Raw genomic sequence first — 13,645 nt, 5'->3', positions numbered from 1 at the left:
GGGAAGAAGAAGTCAATAGGAACCGTGTCCCAGTTCAACGCAATTCTTCTCCGAGGCAGTGGCTGCTCGATTCTTCTGCCTCCAATTTCGCTCCAAATTTTATAACGATTACCAGAATGGGTCCCTTACGAATCAACGGTACCTCCATAAATTGGGCCTACCTTTGTCTTGGGCCTACTTTGAGCCCATTACTTAAAATAAGCCCTAATGGCGCCTTTAAAATAATATTTATTATTTATTAATTTTAATAATTTTAATTTTTTTTATAATTTTATATTTTCATATGTTAAAATTATAAATTAAAAGTTTAGTTTATAATTTTTTCAATTTAGGTAAAAACTGTTCACTAACTTAAAAAAAAAAAATTCCCGAACATTTAATTTACGTCTAATAAATTCTTAACATATTCAAAATTTTAAAAATTAATGAATTTGTTAGATTTAATATTAATTTTTACATGTAATAAATATAAACTTTAGTTATTTATTTATTTATTTTTTGTTTGGTATAGCAAATTATAATAAATAGGTCGCAATGAATTATTAATTTTTTTTTAAATGTGAGTGAATAAAATTCAAGTCCAAAACGACAAATCTTGGTTCAGCTAGCCCTTTCTTAAACGTCGTCGTTTCGTCCATTTCACTCCACTGCCGGCAAGATCTGAGGCGAGGGCAATTCCGTCAAAACAGATACTTGACCGTTCAAATCATGGCAGCGTCACATTCTACGCCCGACCCCTTTCCTCTTCTAAGTTTCTAACCGTCCTGTATTCATTCTTCTCAAAGCTCGCTGCTGAACTCTTCGCTCGGGACGATCTCCGGCGGCATCGAAATGACGAATTCACCCTTCCGCCTCCCCTTCTTCCTCCTTCTCCTAGGCCTTCTCGTCGCCTCCTCCACCGCCGAGATCAAATCCCTCAAGATCTCCTCCGACAACCGCCCCATGATTCTCTTCGAGAAATTCGGGTTCACTCACGCTGGCCAGGTCTCCATTTCCGTCAAATCGGTCTTTGTTGCTACGTCGCTTGGTGAAATCGATCCTTCTCGCCTCGGATTCTTCCTGTTATCTGAAGAATCGCTTCTTCAAGTCCTCCTAGAGATCCAGCAAAATCCTCAATTTTGCGTTCTTGATTCTCGCTACATCAATCGCCTCTTTACCTTCCGGGATCTCTCGCCGCCGCCCCAGAGCTCGTTCAGCCGTTCCTACCCCGTTACTTCCCCCAATGAATATAGCCTTTTCTTTGCCAATTGCGCTCCTGAATCCTCGGTTTCTATGCAGGTGCGGACGGAGGTTTACAATTTGGACCGCGATGGTTCGAAGGACTTTCTCTCCGCTGGCCTTACTCAGCTCCCTTCGCTCTATTTTGTGTTTTCTCTTGCGTATCTTGCCTTCTTAGGGCTTTGGGTCTACTCGTGCCTCACAAATAAGCGCAGCGTTCACAGGATCCATTTGTTGATGGGTGGATTGCTGTTGATGAAAGCGTTAAATCTCATTTGCGCTGCTGAGGATAAGCATTATGTCAAGACCACCGGGACGCCTCACGGTTGGGATGTGTTGTTTTACATCTTTCAGTTCATTCGAGTTGTTTTGCTTTTCACAGTGATTGTTTTGATCGGAACTGGGTGGTCATTTTTGAAGCCGTTCTTGCAAGAAAAGGAGAAGAAAGTGTTGATGATTGTGATCCCACTCCAAGTCTTGGCTAACGTGGCCTCGGTTGTGATCGGCGAGACTGGGCCATTCATTAAGGACTGGGTCACTTGGAATCAGGTCTTCTTGTTGGTGGATATCATATGTTGCTGTGCCATAATTTTCCCCATTGTTTGGTCCATTCGATCTCTGAGAGAGACATCAAAGACCGATGGAAAGGCTGCGAGGAATTTGGCAAAACTCACTCTTTTCAGGCAGTTCTACATTGTTGTGATTGGATATTTGTATTTCACTCGGATCGTTGTTTTCGCGCTCAAGACCATTGCAGCATACAAGTATCAGTGGGTGAGCTATGCAGCTGAGGAGATTGCAAGCCTTGTCTTTTATATGGTGATGTTCTACATGTTCAGGCCTGTGGAGAGAAATGAATACTTCATTCTCGACGAGGAAGAAGAAGAGGCTGCGGAATTGGCTCTGAGGGACGAAGAATTTGAGCTTTGAAATGGGTATTTTCTAGTTCTTATTGCCACTTTACTTTTGCCATACAAATGCAAGTGATATAGCTGATTTACAAATAGAAACTGTTGAAGTTGGGTCTGCCGCTCATTTTGCTGATGTTTTTTTTGTTTTGCCCTTCTTTCAACTCGTGTAGAAACTTGAATTTGTTCTCTGTTTTTTGTTGTTATCAACGTTCATTTTTCATGTCATGTTATTACTGACTACTGCATACAGAGCTCGCTCAAACATGAAATTTCTAAAGCCTCTTTGTTCTGTTCATCTGTTATGATCTTGCCTTTCCTGTTCTTCTGATTGTTGGATATCATGGGTCAGCAGGCAATTTGTTTAAAATTCTGTCACGGTTGAGAATTCACTGCAAAATGATCCTTCTAGTTTGTAGTTGCAGGGGAAGTTACAGAGCCAAATGGCTTTTTTATTGCTTGCTGTAGGCAGTGGCATCTTTATAATCCTTAACTTGTTTCTTTAGCTTTGCTTTTGTCTTACAGTTCTATATGTGTGCTTGTTATTTCTACCTTAGCTTCTTTTTTGGTTTGAGGGTCTTGCAAGGGCATGATTTGGAGTCATTTTAGAGCGTTAAAATCATTTGTGTCACGTTCAAAATCACTCTCAAACATGACTTTAACCCCTTCGAATCAATTTAAAGTTTGATTTTCACCCTTAAACAAGATTTTCGCAGGTTTCGGGACAAAGTGAACATGACAAAATAAGTTTTAACCATTTCAAAGTAACTCTCAAACGAGCCCATAGTCTCTTTCTAGTGCAGATTCTTGGAGATGTCATTGACTGTTATTGTTTAGTTGTCAATTAAAATTGGGTACGTCCCATTTTTGTGAGTTTGCTTGATTATTAAGCTTTGAGCTGGGAATTGTTCTTGTTTCATCAGAAGATTGTCGGTGCGTCTATGGGGTTGGTAGCTAGAATCATTTCTGAAACCTACTTGCTGTTGAAAACCTTACTTTTTTTCATATCTTTGAGGCCCGTTTTGGATTATGTAGTTCACCATATAGAGAGGTCATATATGAGCAGGCAAGAACTCTATGGGATGAATTCATGCTTGTTGCAGTGATCCTTGATAAATTGTCTTAAATCTTATGAATTTGTTGGGCCATTTGGATCTTTTAACAGGATTGTTCAACTCCTTGATAAATCATCAGGATTTTTCAACTCTTATACTAATTCCCGTTCCAAGTTTCGATCTCTTAGGATCTTTTAACAATCTTAAAGGCCATTTGGTTGAAAGTTTCATAGATGTCCATCGATAAAAGATGTCGGGAAACATGCCTAGGAAAACGGAGATCAACGATAACTGTATTTGGTTGTGTCGGAGTGTTATGGCATAGATGATTTTTCGTTTGTGTATAATTTTCCTATTGCGTTCCTCGTTTTTTCTTTTTTAGGTCAATCTAGAGACAGGTCAATCTAGAGACAAGTTTGTTGGTAACTTCAACGAACGAAGCGACGAAGACGACGTAAAAATGGTTCAGTGGCATGAGATTTTCAATAAAAATTAAAGACAATGTCCATTCAAAGGTCAATATTTCTTGGATCCCCGAAGTCCACTTCTTCAATTTCTGCGTTTTTACTCATAAGAGTAAAAAGCACATGCAGGATCCCTTGTGAGTTAAGACATAGCTGTAGAACAGTGCTTTACTTTATAGCCTAAAAAACCAAACCATTGAAATAACTTCTGCTCCAATTAACCTTTCTTATAACAAATCTACCAAGTCAACTACTCCAATAATAATAATAATAATAATCTTTTTTATAAGATGAAATTACCATAATACCCTTTTTATAAAAACGTATAAAATTTTCAGAAATTTTGTTTTCCATGATCGTGGAGATTCTTGAGTTTCCAAGTTGTTTTCGTCTTTCCTTTTAACTTGTCATTTCATCTTAAAAGCAAGCAAGTAGAAAACACTCCTCTAGCTATCATCAGCAATTCATTTTTCGTTATTGTATGTTTTAGATTTAATGTGTTATATCTTTCCTGTTTTGTTTTTTTGTCTTCGATTTCAATTTAGTTATGGTTAAGTTTCTATAAAAGTTAGTCAAGGCTAAGTGCTTAGGATTATTTTACTGTTAAAACTTTATGTATAAAGAGAAACGATGGAGATATTTCTTCAAAGTGAAACACGATAGCGAGAAAACGAGAATTAGAAACAATATGAGCAAATATCCCGATTGAATAATGTGTAAAGAAGGGCGAGAAGAGAACTAGTAACCAGCAATGAAAATTGGACAAATTTTTAAATTTTAATCTATAGACTTCAAAAAAATAATAATAATAAAATGGTATGCCTTTATTTATTTTATTTTTTAAAGAAAATTATCGACAATTCCCATAAATTTCACTTCAAAAAATGAAAATAAATCTAACAATTCCTATTTTAATTGAAAAATAGCTGGCAAAAACTTCGCTCCATATTTGAGGAAAAAAAGAAAAAGACTTTTTGATCCATCCCTCGCATTTAAATAAGCAATGGCAATTTCGTACTTTCACACATATTCTCACAGTTAATAAAAACTTATTTCCAAACATTGAACCCGTTTTTGTTTTTTTTTGTTTTTTATTTTAATTGTAAAATTTTAAATCCAAATTTTAGAATTGGTCTATTTTTGAATTATTTATTATGCTATGCTTGGGAGCCTAGATTAGGGACGACCTATACTTCAATTGTGTACATACCCTCAATCACTAGGTGACCTTAGATGAGAAACGTCATCTCCACTCTGTATTTACTGAATTCAATTTATTATGTTTAGGAGGGGATATACTAAATATATATCTCTTCCTCTCTCGTAATCTATGAGATCGAGTTTTTAATCTTTTTTTTATTATTTATATAAACCAAACCTAAAATTTAAAATATAGATAAAATGTAGATGGGATGAAAATGTATGAAAATTATAAAAATAACTTAATAAATAAATATTTATCATGGTTTATTAGTACATTTAATAAACGTGGGCTAAGTTTATTGGACTGTTGGATTTGACCAAAAACACAAAAAAAAAAAAAAAAAAAAAAAAAAAAAAAAAAAAAAAAAAAAAAAAAAAAAAAANCAATTTAGAAATTGTGTGGTAAAATTAAATTTTATATCAGTTTAGGATGGACAAATAATAAAATAATTAAATTAATATAACTTTGTATTTTATCTAAAAATAAAAATAAATTTTAAAAATTTTATTCATACTATAAACTAAAAAAATTAAAAATATTTCTGCCCTATGGTATTTAACAGAGTTTCAAAAATATATTTAAACACTTTAAAATATTTAATACATATTCTTCAACTTCCAATGTGTTCATTAATATTTTTAAATTTTTTTTTAAAAAAATTAAAAAATATTCTCACGAGAGTAACATTAATAAAATTTTAAATAATATTAATTTTTTTTAATACTATTAGTATCATTGAATTGGAGAGTGAAATAATTTATAAAGCGTAAATAGATAATTTTTATTCATGGGTTGATAGTAAAAAAATTTATTTTTATAAAAGTTAGAAGCGTTAATACTAATTTTAAAATTGACGTACTTTCGATATAATTTTTTTAATTAAAAATGAGTGATAAAACTTTAATATATATATATATATATATATACGAACCCGGATATTATTTAAACTATTAAAATTTTATAAATGTTTTTTTTAAGGCAAAACATAAATTTAAAAATATTTTTATTAATTTATCCTAATAATCGGTTAATCGAAAAACTACCAAATATTACAAGCCATTTGGAGACAACAACAAAAAAAAAAAAAAAAAAAAAANAAGAAAATTAGTTAAGTGTTTAATTATAAGACTAACTATAAGACTCAATGGGTGCATTTAATCAACATATTAATTATTTATTTCCTTAAAAAAACATAGGAATTTATTTTTTAAATTTAAAATATTTTTTTATTGGATGAAATTACATGAGCATTTTAATTATCAACAAATCATCAATAATAATAAAGTGTAATTCATAATTATTTTATTTATTAAAAATGTTATATGACGTCCACTGCCCATAACACTCTAAGAACACAAAAATATTATTAAAAATGATATATTATTTAATATTTATTTTATGGATCATACATAATTATTTATGATAAGTACGGCCTACCATGTAGAGTCTGATAATATTAAATAATTATTTAAAAAAAATATATATATATATATATATTAATATAAAATCTCAACCAAAACAATAGCATGCATGATCATTACAAAAAAAAAAAATATATATATATATATTTGGTAATTAATTTTTTTTTTATTTTTATAAATAATATAATTAATAAATGTTAGATAAATATGTATTTATTATTAAAAAATTTAAGGTTAAATTAGTATTTATTTATTTAACCTTCCAAGTATAAAAATTTTGAAAACTTAATATATGATTTAGCGCCAAAAATTTAATAGAAAAAGGAAAAAAAAAAAAATCACCTCTGACCGGAAGTCTCCCACAGTACCGGCGGGACCGTTGGCCAGTCTCTGTCAAAATCAGAATCATGGCATGTGCAGGACCCATTATAATCACAGCCGTTCCTCATCGCCATATCCAAACTCGGATTCCTTTTCATTTCCCTCCAATGGCGAGGGCCTTCTTGGGCTCCACGCCTTCTTCCTCTCTACTCACCACTTCACGTCTCTCTTCCTTCACCCCATCACTCATAACCAATCAACGACGCCGCTCCCTTCGTCTCACCACCGCTGCCGTCGTCGCTATGTCGGAGTTTCCGTCGGAGAAGCCGATTCAACCCCACCCGTCGCTGGAGGTCATTGGTGGAGGCTGTGATCGGTTCCTCCCGGCTTTAAAGGACTTGAATCTCCCTTATAAGCCTTTTCCTGTAATTGGGTGGAATCGCCATTTGGAGACTATTTTTGCTTCCTTCTATAGGAGTTGCCCCGATGTTAGGTTCCGCCGGGAGTGTCTCCGTGCGGCGGATAACGGCACCGTTGCTCTCGATTGGGTTGTCGGTGACGATCTCCGTCTGCCTATTGATGCACCTGTTCTTATTCTTCTGGTTTGTGCTTACTGATTCTTGGTTTCCTGAAGAATTATGAATTAAATTTGATGCCAAAGATGTTCCGATACCAAATGATATGAACCCTAGTAAATTGGAAATCTGTAAATCCCAATTCACAATTGAGCTTGAATTTGTAGTCTGATCCTTGAATGGGGTTGAATTCTTTGAAATTGCTATATAGTTTTACTGTATTTGTTTTGAAATTTGGATCCTAACAGGTCCTTGATTCATATCAATTGATTTCATATTGGTTTCTTGAACTTCTGCAGCCTGGTTTAACAGGAGGGAGTCAGGATTCTTATGTAAGGCACATGTTGGTTAGAGCCAGAGATCGTGGGTGGAGGGCTGTAGTTTTCAACAGCCGTGGATGTGGGAATAGCCCTGTTACAACTCCCCAGGTATTCAATTTTTTGTTCATTCATGTTTTATTGGAGTATCAAATTGGCTTGTAGATTCATTTTAACAACACTGATGTATGCAGTTCTATTCGGCTTCATTTTTAGGAGATATGCGTGAAGTAGTTGAGCATGTTACTAAAAGATATCCCAAGGCTAATGTGTATGCTGTTGGCTGGTCTCTTGGTGGTAACATTCTTGTTAATTATCTGGGACAGGTAAATCTAAAACAATGCATATTGATATCCATCATTCTCCTTACTCTACTTATTGGTTGCCTCCTAAAATCTCATGGAATGAAGGGAATTCGGTTCTGAAATTGTGAGAAAAAACGCTTTGGCGTCGTGTTTGTTGTGATGGGACTATTCAACGAAAAAAATAAACAAATAAATAACTTTGTTGGCTTATGTTTAAAAGGACAATATTACATCACTCTAGATGATCTGGTGTAACAATGGAAGAAGTCGGGGCCGTGCTTAACTTCACCCCTTAGTTTTCCATTTCAAAACATAAGATGTTTCGACTATGGTAGACGTTTCAACCTAAAATCTCATGGAGTGAAGGGAATTAGGTACTGAAATTGTGAGAAAAAACGCTTCGGCATTGTGTTTGTCGTGATGGGACTATTCAACGAAAAAATAAACAAATAAATAACTTCGTTGGCTTATGTTCGAAGGGACAATATTACATCACTCTAGATGATCTGTTGTAACAATGGAAGAAGTCGGGGCCGTGCTTAAGTTCACCCCTTAGTTTTCCATTTCAAAACATAAGACGTTTCAACCTAAAATCTCATGAAAGGAAGGGAATTGGGTACTGAAATTGTGAGACAAAATGCTTTGGCACTGTGTTTGTCGTGATGGAACAATCCAATAAACAAAGAAAAAAGCTTTGTTAACTTAGGTTTAAAGTGGACAATATTATACCACTTTGGAGGTTCTGTTGTAACAAGGGAAGAAGTTGGGGCCGTGCCTAACTTCACCCCTTTGTTTTCCATTTTAAAACGTAAGACGTTTCAACTATGATATCTGTTACGGAATTTCAAGATTTGTAACAATACACCTATTCTTTTGAAGATTACACTGTTGAATAACATATTTGGCAATAACTCGAAGTTGAATGCTTGAGAGTTTGGTGATCTGGGGATCCTCTTAACTCTACCAGGGATAAGAACAAAATCTCTCTGTACAATGTTTATTCCTATGTCCATCTTTATCTCTTACATATCACCTCTACTTCTTCATTGCAGGATTCTTCGTCCTGTCCATTGTCTGGTGCGGTGTCGTTGTGTAATCCATTTGATTTAGTAGTTGCAGATGAGGACTTCCGGAAGGGCTTCAACAATGTTTATGACAAAGCGCTCGCTCGAGCTTTACGTCGAATCTTCAGCAAGTAATCCTCTTTTGTCTGGCTGTTTTCGTTTTGTTAATCATGTCATAATCTGATACTGAAAAATCCATGGAGCCTTAGATTGCATCCGCTCACCAGATTCCCCTGAGATTGCAGGCATGCTGATCTCTTCAATGATATGCCTGGTGAATTCAATATTCCTTTGGCAGCCAATGCTAGAACTGTTAGAGAATATGATGATGCCTTAACTCGCGGTATTCTTTCTCTTAATTTTCGATTGTTTCGTTCGAAAAACATTGTCGATATAAGCCATTTCTTCTGCTTAGAGATTTTGTTTTGTCTTTGAACATCTTTCAGTTTCATTTGGTTTCAACTCTGTTGATGAATACTACTCAAAGTCTAGCAGTTCAAAATTCATAAAGGATGTCAAAATTCCTTTGCTTTGCATCCAGGTACACTTTTTTTTAAATGCTGGCTTGTCTCACTGTTCTCTTAGAACTCAAGATTGCTGTTAAACTCTCTTTTAAGTCGTAATGTATAAGGAAACAGTATAATACATGCTACCGCTCGTAGATATTGTCCTCTTTGGACTTTCCCTTTCGGACTTCCTCTCAAGATTTTTAAAACGCGTTTGTTAGGGAGAGGTTTAGCATTCCCCCCTCTCCATCCAACGTGGGTTCTCACAATCCACTTCTCGTGGGGACCCAGCATCCTCGCTAGCACACCACCTGATATATGACTATGATACCATTTGTAACGGCTCAAGTCCACCCCTAGCAAATATTATCCTCTGCTTTCCCTTTCAGGCTTCCCCTCAAGGTGTTTAAAACCATGAGGCTGACTACAATATGTAACAGGTAAAAGCGGACAATATCTACTAGCGCTAGACTTAGACAGTTATTGTTAATTAGGAAGAGGATGAGTCCTTCGAAAACATAAACACTCGCGCGATAATTGGTTTAGGGGACAGTATAGATTCTTTGAGCACTCAGTTTAACTTAAAGAATGTATTGGGCAACTGTAGCTAAGAACATTGTTCTCTCACAGATATTTTTGGGCATTCTATACAATATTTTGGTTTTTTAGTGTTAAGGAGCAAGATTTCTAGTTAAAAGTTGGTATGTAACTTGCTTTGCAGGCAGCAAATGATCCAATTGCTCCAGACAGAGGAGTACCCCGTGAAGAAATAAAGGTTCACACAGCTATCTTTGAGTTCTTGAGTTATCTGTTAAACAACATAAAAAAATTTGGACCCATTTGATTCACTTCCTTGTTGAAAGCTTATAAACACTACTCCCAAACCAACCAAATCTTGACGTATTGATTTCTCTGTTTTGTTATCTACATTTGAATATTTCAAGATCGAAACCAAATCGTAATATATTATCAAAGCTGTAGGTTCTATGTTCATATCTGTAACGGCCCAAATCCACCGCTAGCAGATATTGTTCTCTTTAGGCTTTCCCTTTCGAGCTTCCCCTCGAGGCTTTAAAACACGTTTTCTAGGGGAAGGTTTCCAGACCCTTATAAATGGTGGTTTGTTCTCCTCTCCAACAAATGTGGGACATCACGATCCACCCCCCTTCGGGGCCCAGCGTCCTCGCTGACACTCTTTCCTTCCTCCAATCAATGTGGGACCGCCCCTAAATCCACCCCCATTGGGGCCCAGCGTCCTTACTGGCACACCGCCTCGTGTCTATCCCCCTTCGTGGAACAGCGAGAAGGCTGGCACATCGTCCGGTGTCTGGGCCCCGAAGGGGGGTGGATTGTGATGTCCCACATTGGTTGGGGAGGAGAACAAACACCATTTATAAGGGTGTGGAAACCTTCCCCTAGCAGACGCGTTTTAAAGCCTTGAGGGGAAGCCCGAAAGGGAAAGCCCAAAGAGGACAATATCTGCTAGCTAGCGGTGGATCTGGGCCGTTACAATATCTTTATAATGTTACGAGCCATCCATTCTCATTACTAATATACATATTTTTCAAATGTTATCATTGTTGCAGGCAAATCCGAACTGTTTGTTAATCGTGACACCCAAAGGTGGGCATCTAGGGTGGGTTGCAGGCCCCAGTGCTCCCCTGGGAAATCCATGGACCGATCCCTTCGTAATCGATTTCCTCGTGTATTTGGAAAGCCAAGAATCAAAAGCTTCTGCATCTTCTACAGATTTAACAGCTGCAGAGACGTTGGTATAGACATTGATGACGACATCTATGTGCACAAATAGAACAATCGAAAATAGAGATAAGCTATCCACCTTAGTTGATTGTTAGATGATTGATGATTAAACATAATGTCATGTATTGATCATTTAGAAGTGTTTAATGCAGGTTTAATAATAGTTTATATACCAAGCAATGTGGTTATGAATCAAAGAGTTAGAAATTGAAGTACTTTCGGAGTATCTGAACAAAAAATTTGAGCATCTAACTCAATTGATTATACTCGAACCATTTCATTTTCAAGTATTGTCAACCCGAACATAATTTAATAGATAACGATAATACTTCAATAGTAGTAGAAACACGCCCAAACTATGAAAATTAGTAATATACGAGAAAGACCTACACATTAGAATATGTTACCAGGCCAACACGAACACAATTCAAACCGTCATTAGAAGCGATAGGCGTGGAGCTGACGAATGTTGATAGGAGCACTAATCGTTTCATCTCCATCAAGAAGCTCTTTAGCAATGATGATATTAGCAGCTTCTGTTGGATGATAAGCATCCCAAAACACATATTTTGATCGATCATCACACAAAAAAGAACTTGATGATCTGTTTTGGTCTTGGCTTTGGCCCTTGTTGTAGCATATGAAGGGAGGAAAGTATGCACCACAGCATGGCTGCTTTGCATTCACAAACCCTATCACGTTTTCAAAACAAATATTTCACGAACACTTTATCGTTCACTTCAATCTTAAAACTCGTACTTAAAGGTCAATCCGAACATTTTACGAGAATTTTTCATCTTTGGCCTTTCCCTTTCGAGCTTCCTGTTAGGGAGAGGTTTCCACACCCTTATAAAAAAAATGTTTTGTTCTCCTCCCCTATATAGAGACTCGGATGAAACCGAACTCAAAATCACTAAAACAATAACTCGCCCTATTTAACTAGATATAAACCTGCAATTTTCAACTCGAAATAAAAACCCGAGTAAAAGACGGAGATCGAAAGCTAACCATATTGTTGATAATTGACAATAATCTTCATGAAGACAGCGTAGGAATTGGCATAGACAAACATGGTTTTGGGACCAAACTCTTGATTCAATTCACCCACCAATCCACTTAGCCTAACATTGTAAGCTTCAATCACTTCATTCACTTCTTCAGAGCATTTCTCACCTCTTACAAGCTGCACTGCCCTTACAAATGGAATGCATCCAAGGGGTCCAACTCCAACCACCACGAACTTCCGCGCTCCCAGCTCGTGCAGTTCCTTCATCGATCGTAAATTTCCGAATCAAATATCGAGATACACAAGCCGAAACTCGTATTAAAAGACGACCCATTTGGGTGATTTGCTACCAACTCGATCAATAAAGAATCTTGAACTGTTCTTATTTTATCGTACCTTAAGGTGTATCGTTAAATTAGAGATCATATGATCCAAGTAATCGCTCGGGGCGACCTTATTTGATCCGAAAAATGGAATGGAGGATTGGAAATAGTTGATGATATCATTAGATCCAAATGTTAAAGAGAAAATTGCTTCCTTCAAAAGCTTCATTGTTTCATTCTCTCCCTTTACTTTCACTATGTAATCTCTGCTCTCCTTAAAATGCTTCACTTGCTCCCTTAGTGGAATCCTCCCCAACTGTTCATACAAATACGCTAATATTAGCCTAAATTCACGTCGGGTATTCAAAAGATTCAATGACTCAAAAATCCCGAACAACCCAACCCAGCTCGTACGAGCTGAATTGGGTCGAGTTGAAATAAATGAAAGTTGTATGGGTTGAGTTGGCTATGACCCGACCAACTCACTTCAAATATTTTGACCTGGTCCGAACAATTCTTTAATAGTATAGTCTCGAAGATTTAAAAAATGTAATTCAAATTAAAACGACTTAAAAGAACTAAAATTATAATAATAATAATATAATTTTACAAGTATATACTAAGATTAAAAAATTAATATTTGAATTTTAAAAAATAGTTTCCATATTTAATTAAATAAGAAAATTAATTCATTACTTACAAATAAGAACCCAGTTTCATCCAAGATGCCAGCAGCTCCAGAAGCATAGTTTATTCCTGTATATATTGTGTCGGATTCTGTATTTGGAGCTAGAAACGGTGGCGGAAATGATTCCGCTCCGAGATATTCTCCTGATTCAAACACAAGTATAGCTCAACGATAATTAAAATTTGGTAACGCTTCAACATGAACAATGTTCGAGTTGGATGCATTACCGATAATATCTGAAATAGTTCGACCGTTAGTGAACCTTCCCGTGGGTTGGCCACCGGAGGGCTTGAAATCGATACCATAGGGCGGTGAATCAGCTTTGGAAAGGGTGAAAATATAATCGTTGTTCCCGGCGTCAACGAGCGAGTCTCCGAACACGAATGTCGTGAAACAAAGACCGGGAAAGAAGTTGATCGAGAAAACGACGAACATCATAATATATGAATATTTAGAAAACGTCATTTTTCTCAAACTCGAACACTCTCCGACACTTGTGGGCTTGAGCT

The 13,645-nt window shown here is 36.1% G+C and overlaps 3 protein-coding genes across 3 annotated transcripts; 2 read left to right on the top strand and 1 right to left on the bottom strand.

Moving 5' to 3' along the window:
* Positions 1-702: 702 nt before the first annotated feature.
* On the top strand, positions 703-2,424 carry LOC111803998 (protein GPR107-like). The gene has a single exon (XM_023688635.1). It carries the CDS (start codon positions 832-834, stop codon positions 2,146-2,148), a length of 1,317 nt encoding a protein of 438 aa, XP_023544403.1. The 5' UTR covers positions 703-831; the 3' UTR covers positions 2,149-2,424.
* Positions 2,425-6,662: 4,238 nt separating this feature from the next.
* On the top strand, positions 6,663-11,334 carry LOC111804446 (embryogenesis-associated protein EMB8-like). Its single transcript, XM_023689252.1, has 8 exons — positions 6,663-7,193; positions 7,466-7,594; positions 7,678-7,809; positions 8,841-8,983; positions 9,098-9,195; positions 9,299-9,393; positions 10,080-10,133; positions 10,945-11,334. The coding sequence occupies exons 1-8, from the start codon at positions 6,678-6,680 to the stop codon at positions 11,134-11,136; spliced, it is 1,359 nt and encodes a 452-aa protein (XP_023545020.1). The 5' UTR covers positions 6,663-6,677; the 3' UTR covers positions 11,137-11,334.
* Positions 11,335-11,420: 86 nt separating this feature from the next.
* Positions 11,421-13,601, bottom strand: LOC111804447 (GDSL esterase/lipase At5g41890). Its single transcript, XM_023689253.1, has 5 exons — positions 13,364-13,601; positions 13,149-13,279; positions 12,522-12,764; positions 12,128-12,386; positions 11,421-11,811 (listed from the first exon to the last, which is right to left on the bottom strand). The coding sequence occupies exons 1-5, from the start codon at positions 13,599-13,601 to the stop codon at positions 11,558-11,560; spliced, it is 1,125 nt and encodes a 374-aa protein (XP_023545021.1). The 3' UTR covers positions 11,421-11,557.
* Positions 13,602-13,645: the final 44 nt, after the last annotated feature.

The sequence above is a fragment of the Cucurbita pepo genome, chromosome LG10 (assembly GCF_002806865.2).
Source record: "Cucurbita pepo subsp. pepo cultivar mu-cu-16 chromosome LG10, ASM280686v2, whole genome shotgun sequence".
Taxonomy (NCBI): Eukaryota; Viridiplantae; Streptophyta; class Magnoliopsida; order Cucurbitales; family Cucurbitaceae; genus Cucurbita; species Cucurbita pepo.
This window is presented reverse-complemented; position numbering and strand designations above follow the sequence as displayed.

Coding starts and splice junctions, on each gene's coding strand:
- LOC111803998 (XM_023688635.1), top strand. CDS start 832: ATGACGAATTCACCCTTCCGCCTCCCCTTCTTCCTCCTTCTCCTAGGC.
- LOC111804447 (XM_023689253.1), bottom strand. CDS start 13,601: ATGACGTTTTCTAAATATTCATATATTATGATGTTCGTCGTTTTCTCG. Junction 13,280..13,363: donor AACTATTTCAGATATTATCG/GTAATGCATCCA, acceptor TGTTTGAATCAG/GAGAATATCTCGGAGCGGAA. Junction 11,812..12,127: donor TGTCAATTATCAACAATATG/GTTAGCTTTCGA, acceptor AAAACGTGATAG/GGTTTGTGAATGCAAAGCAG.
- LOC111804446 (XM_023689252.1), top strand. CDS start 6,678: ATGGCATGTGCAGGACCCATTATAATCACAGCCGTTCCTCATCGCCAT. Junction 7,595..7,677: donor GCCCTGTTACAACTCCCCAG/GTATTCAATTTT, acceptor TGATGTATGCAG/TTCTATTCGGCTTCATTTTT. Junction 8,984..9,097: donor TTACGTCGAATCTTCAGCAA/GTAATCCTCTTT, acceptor CTGAGATTGCAG/GCATGCTGATCTCTTCAATG.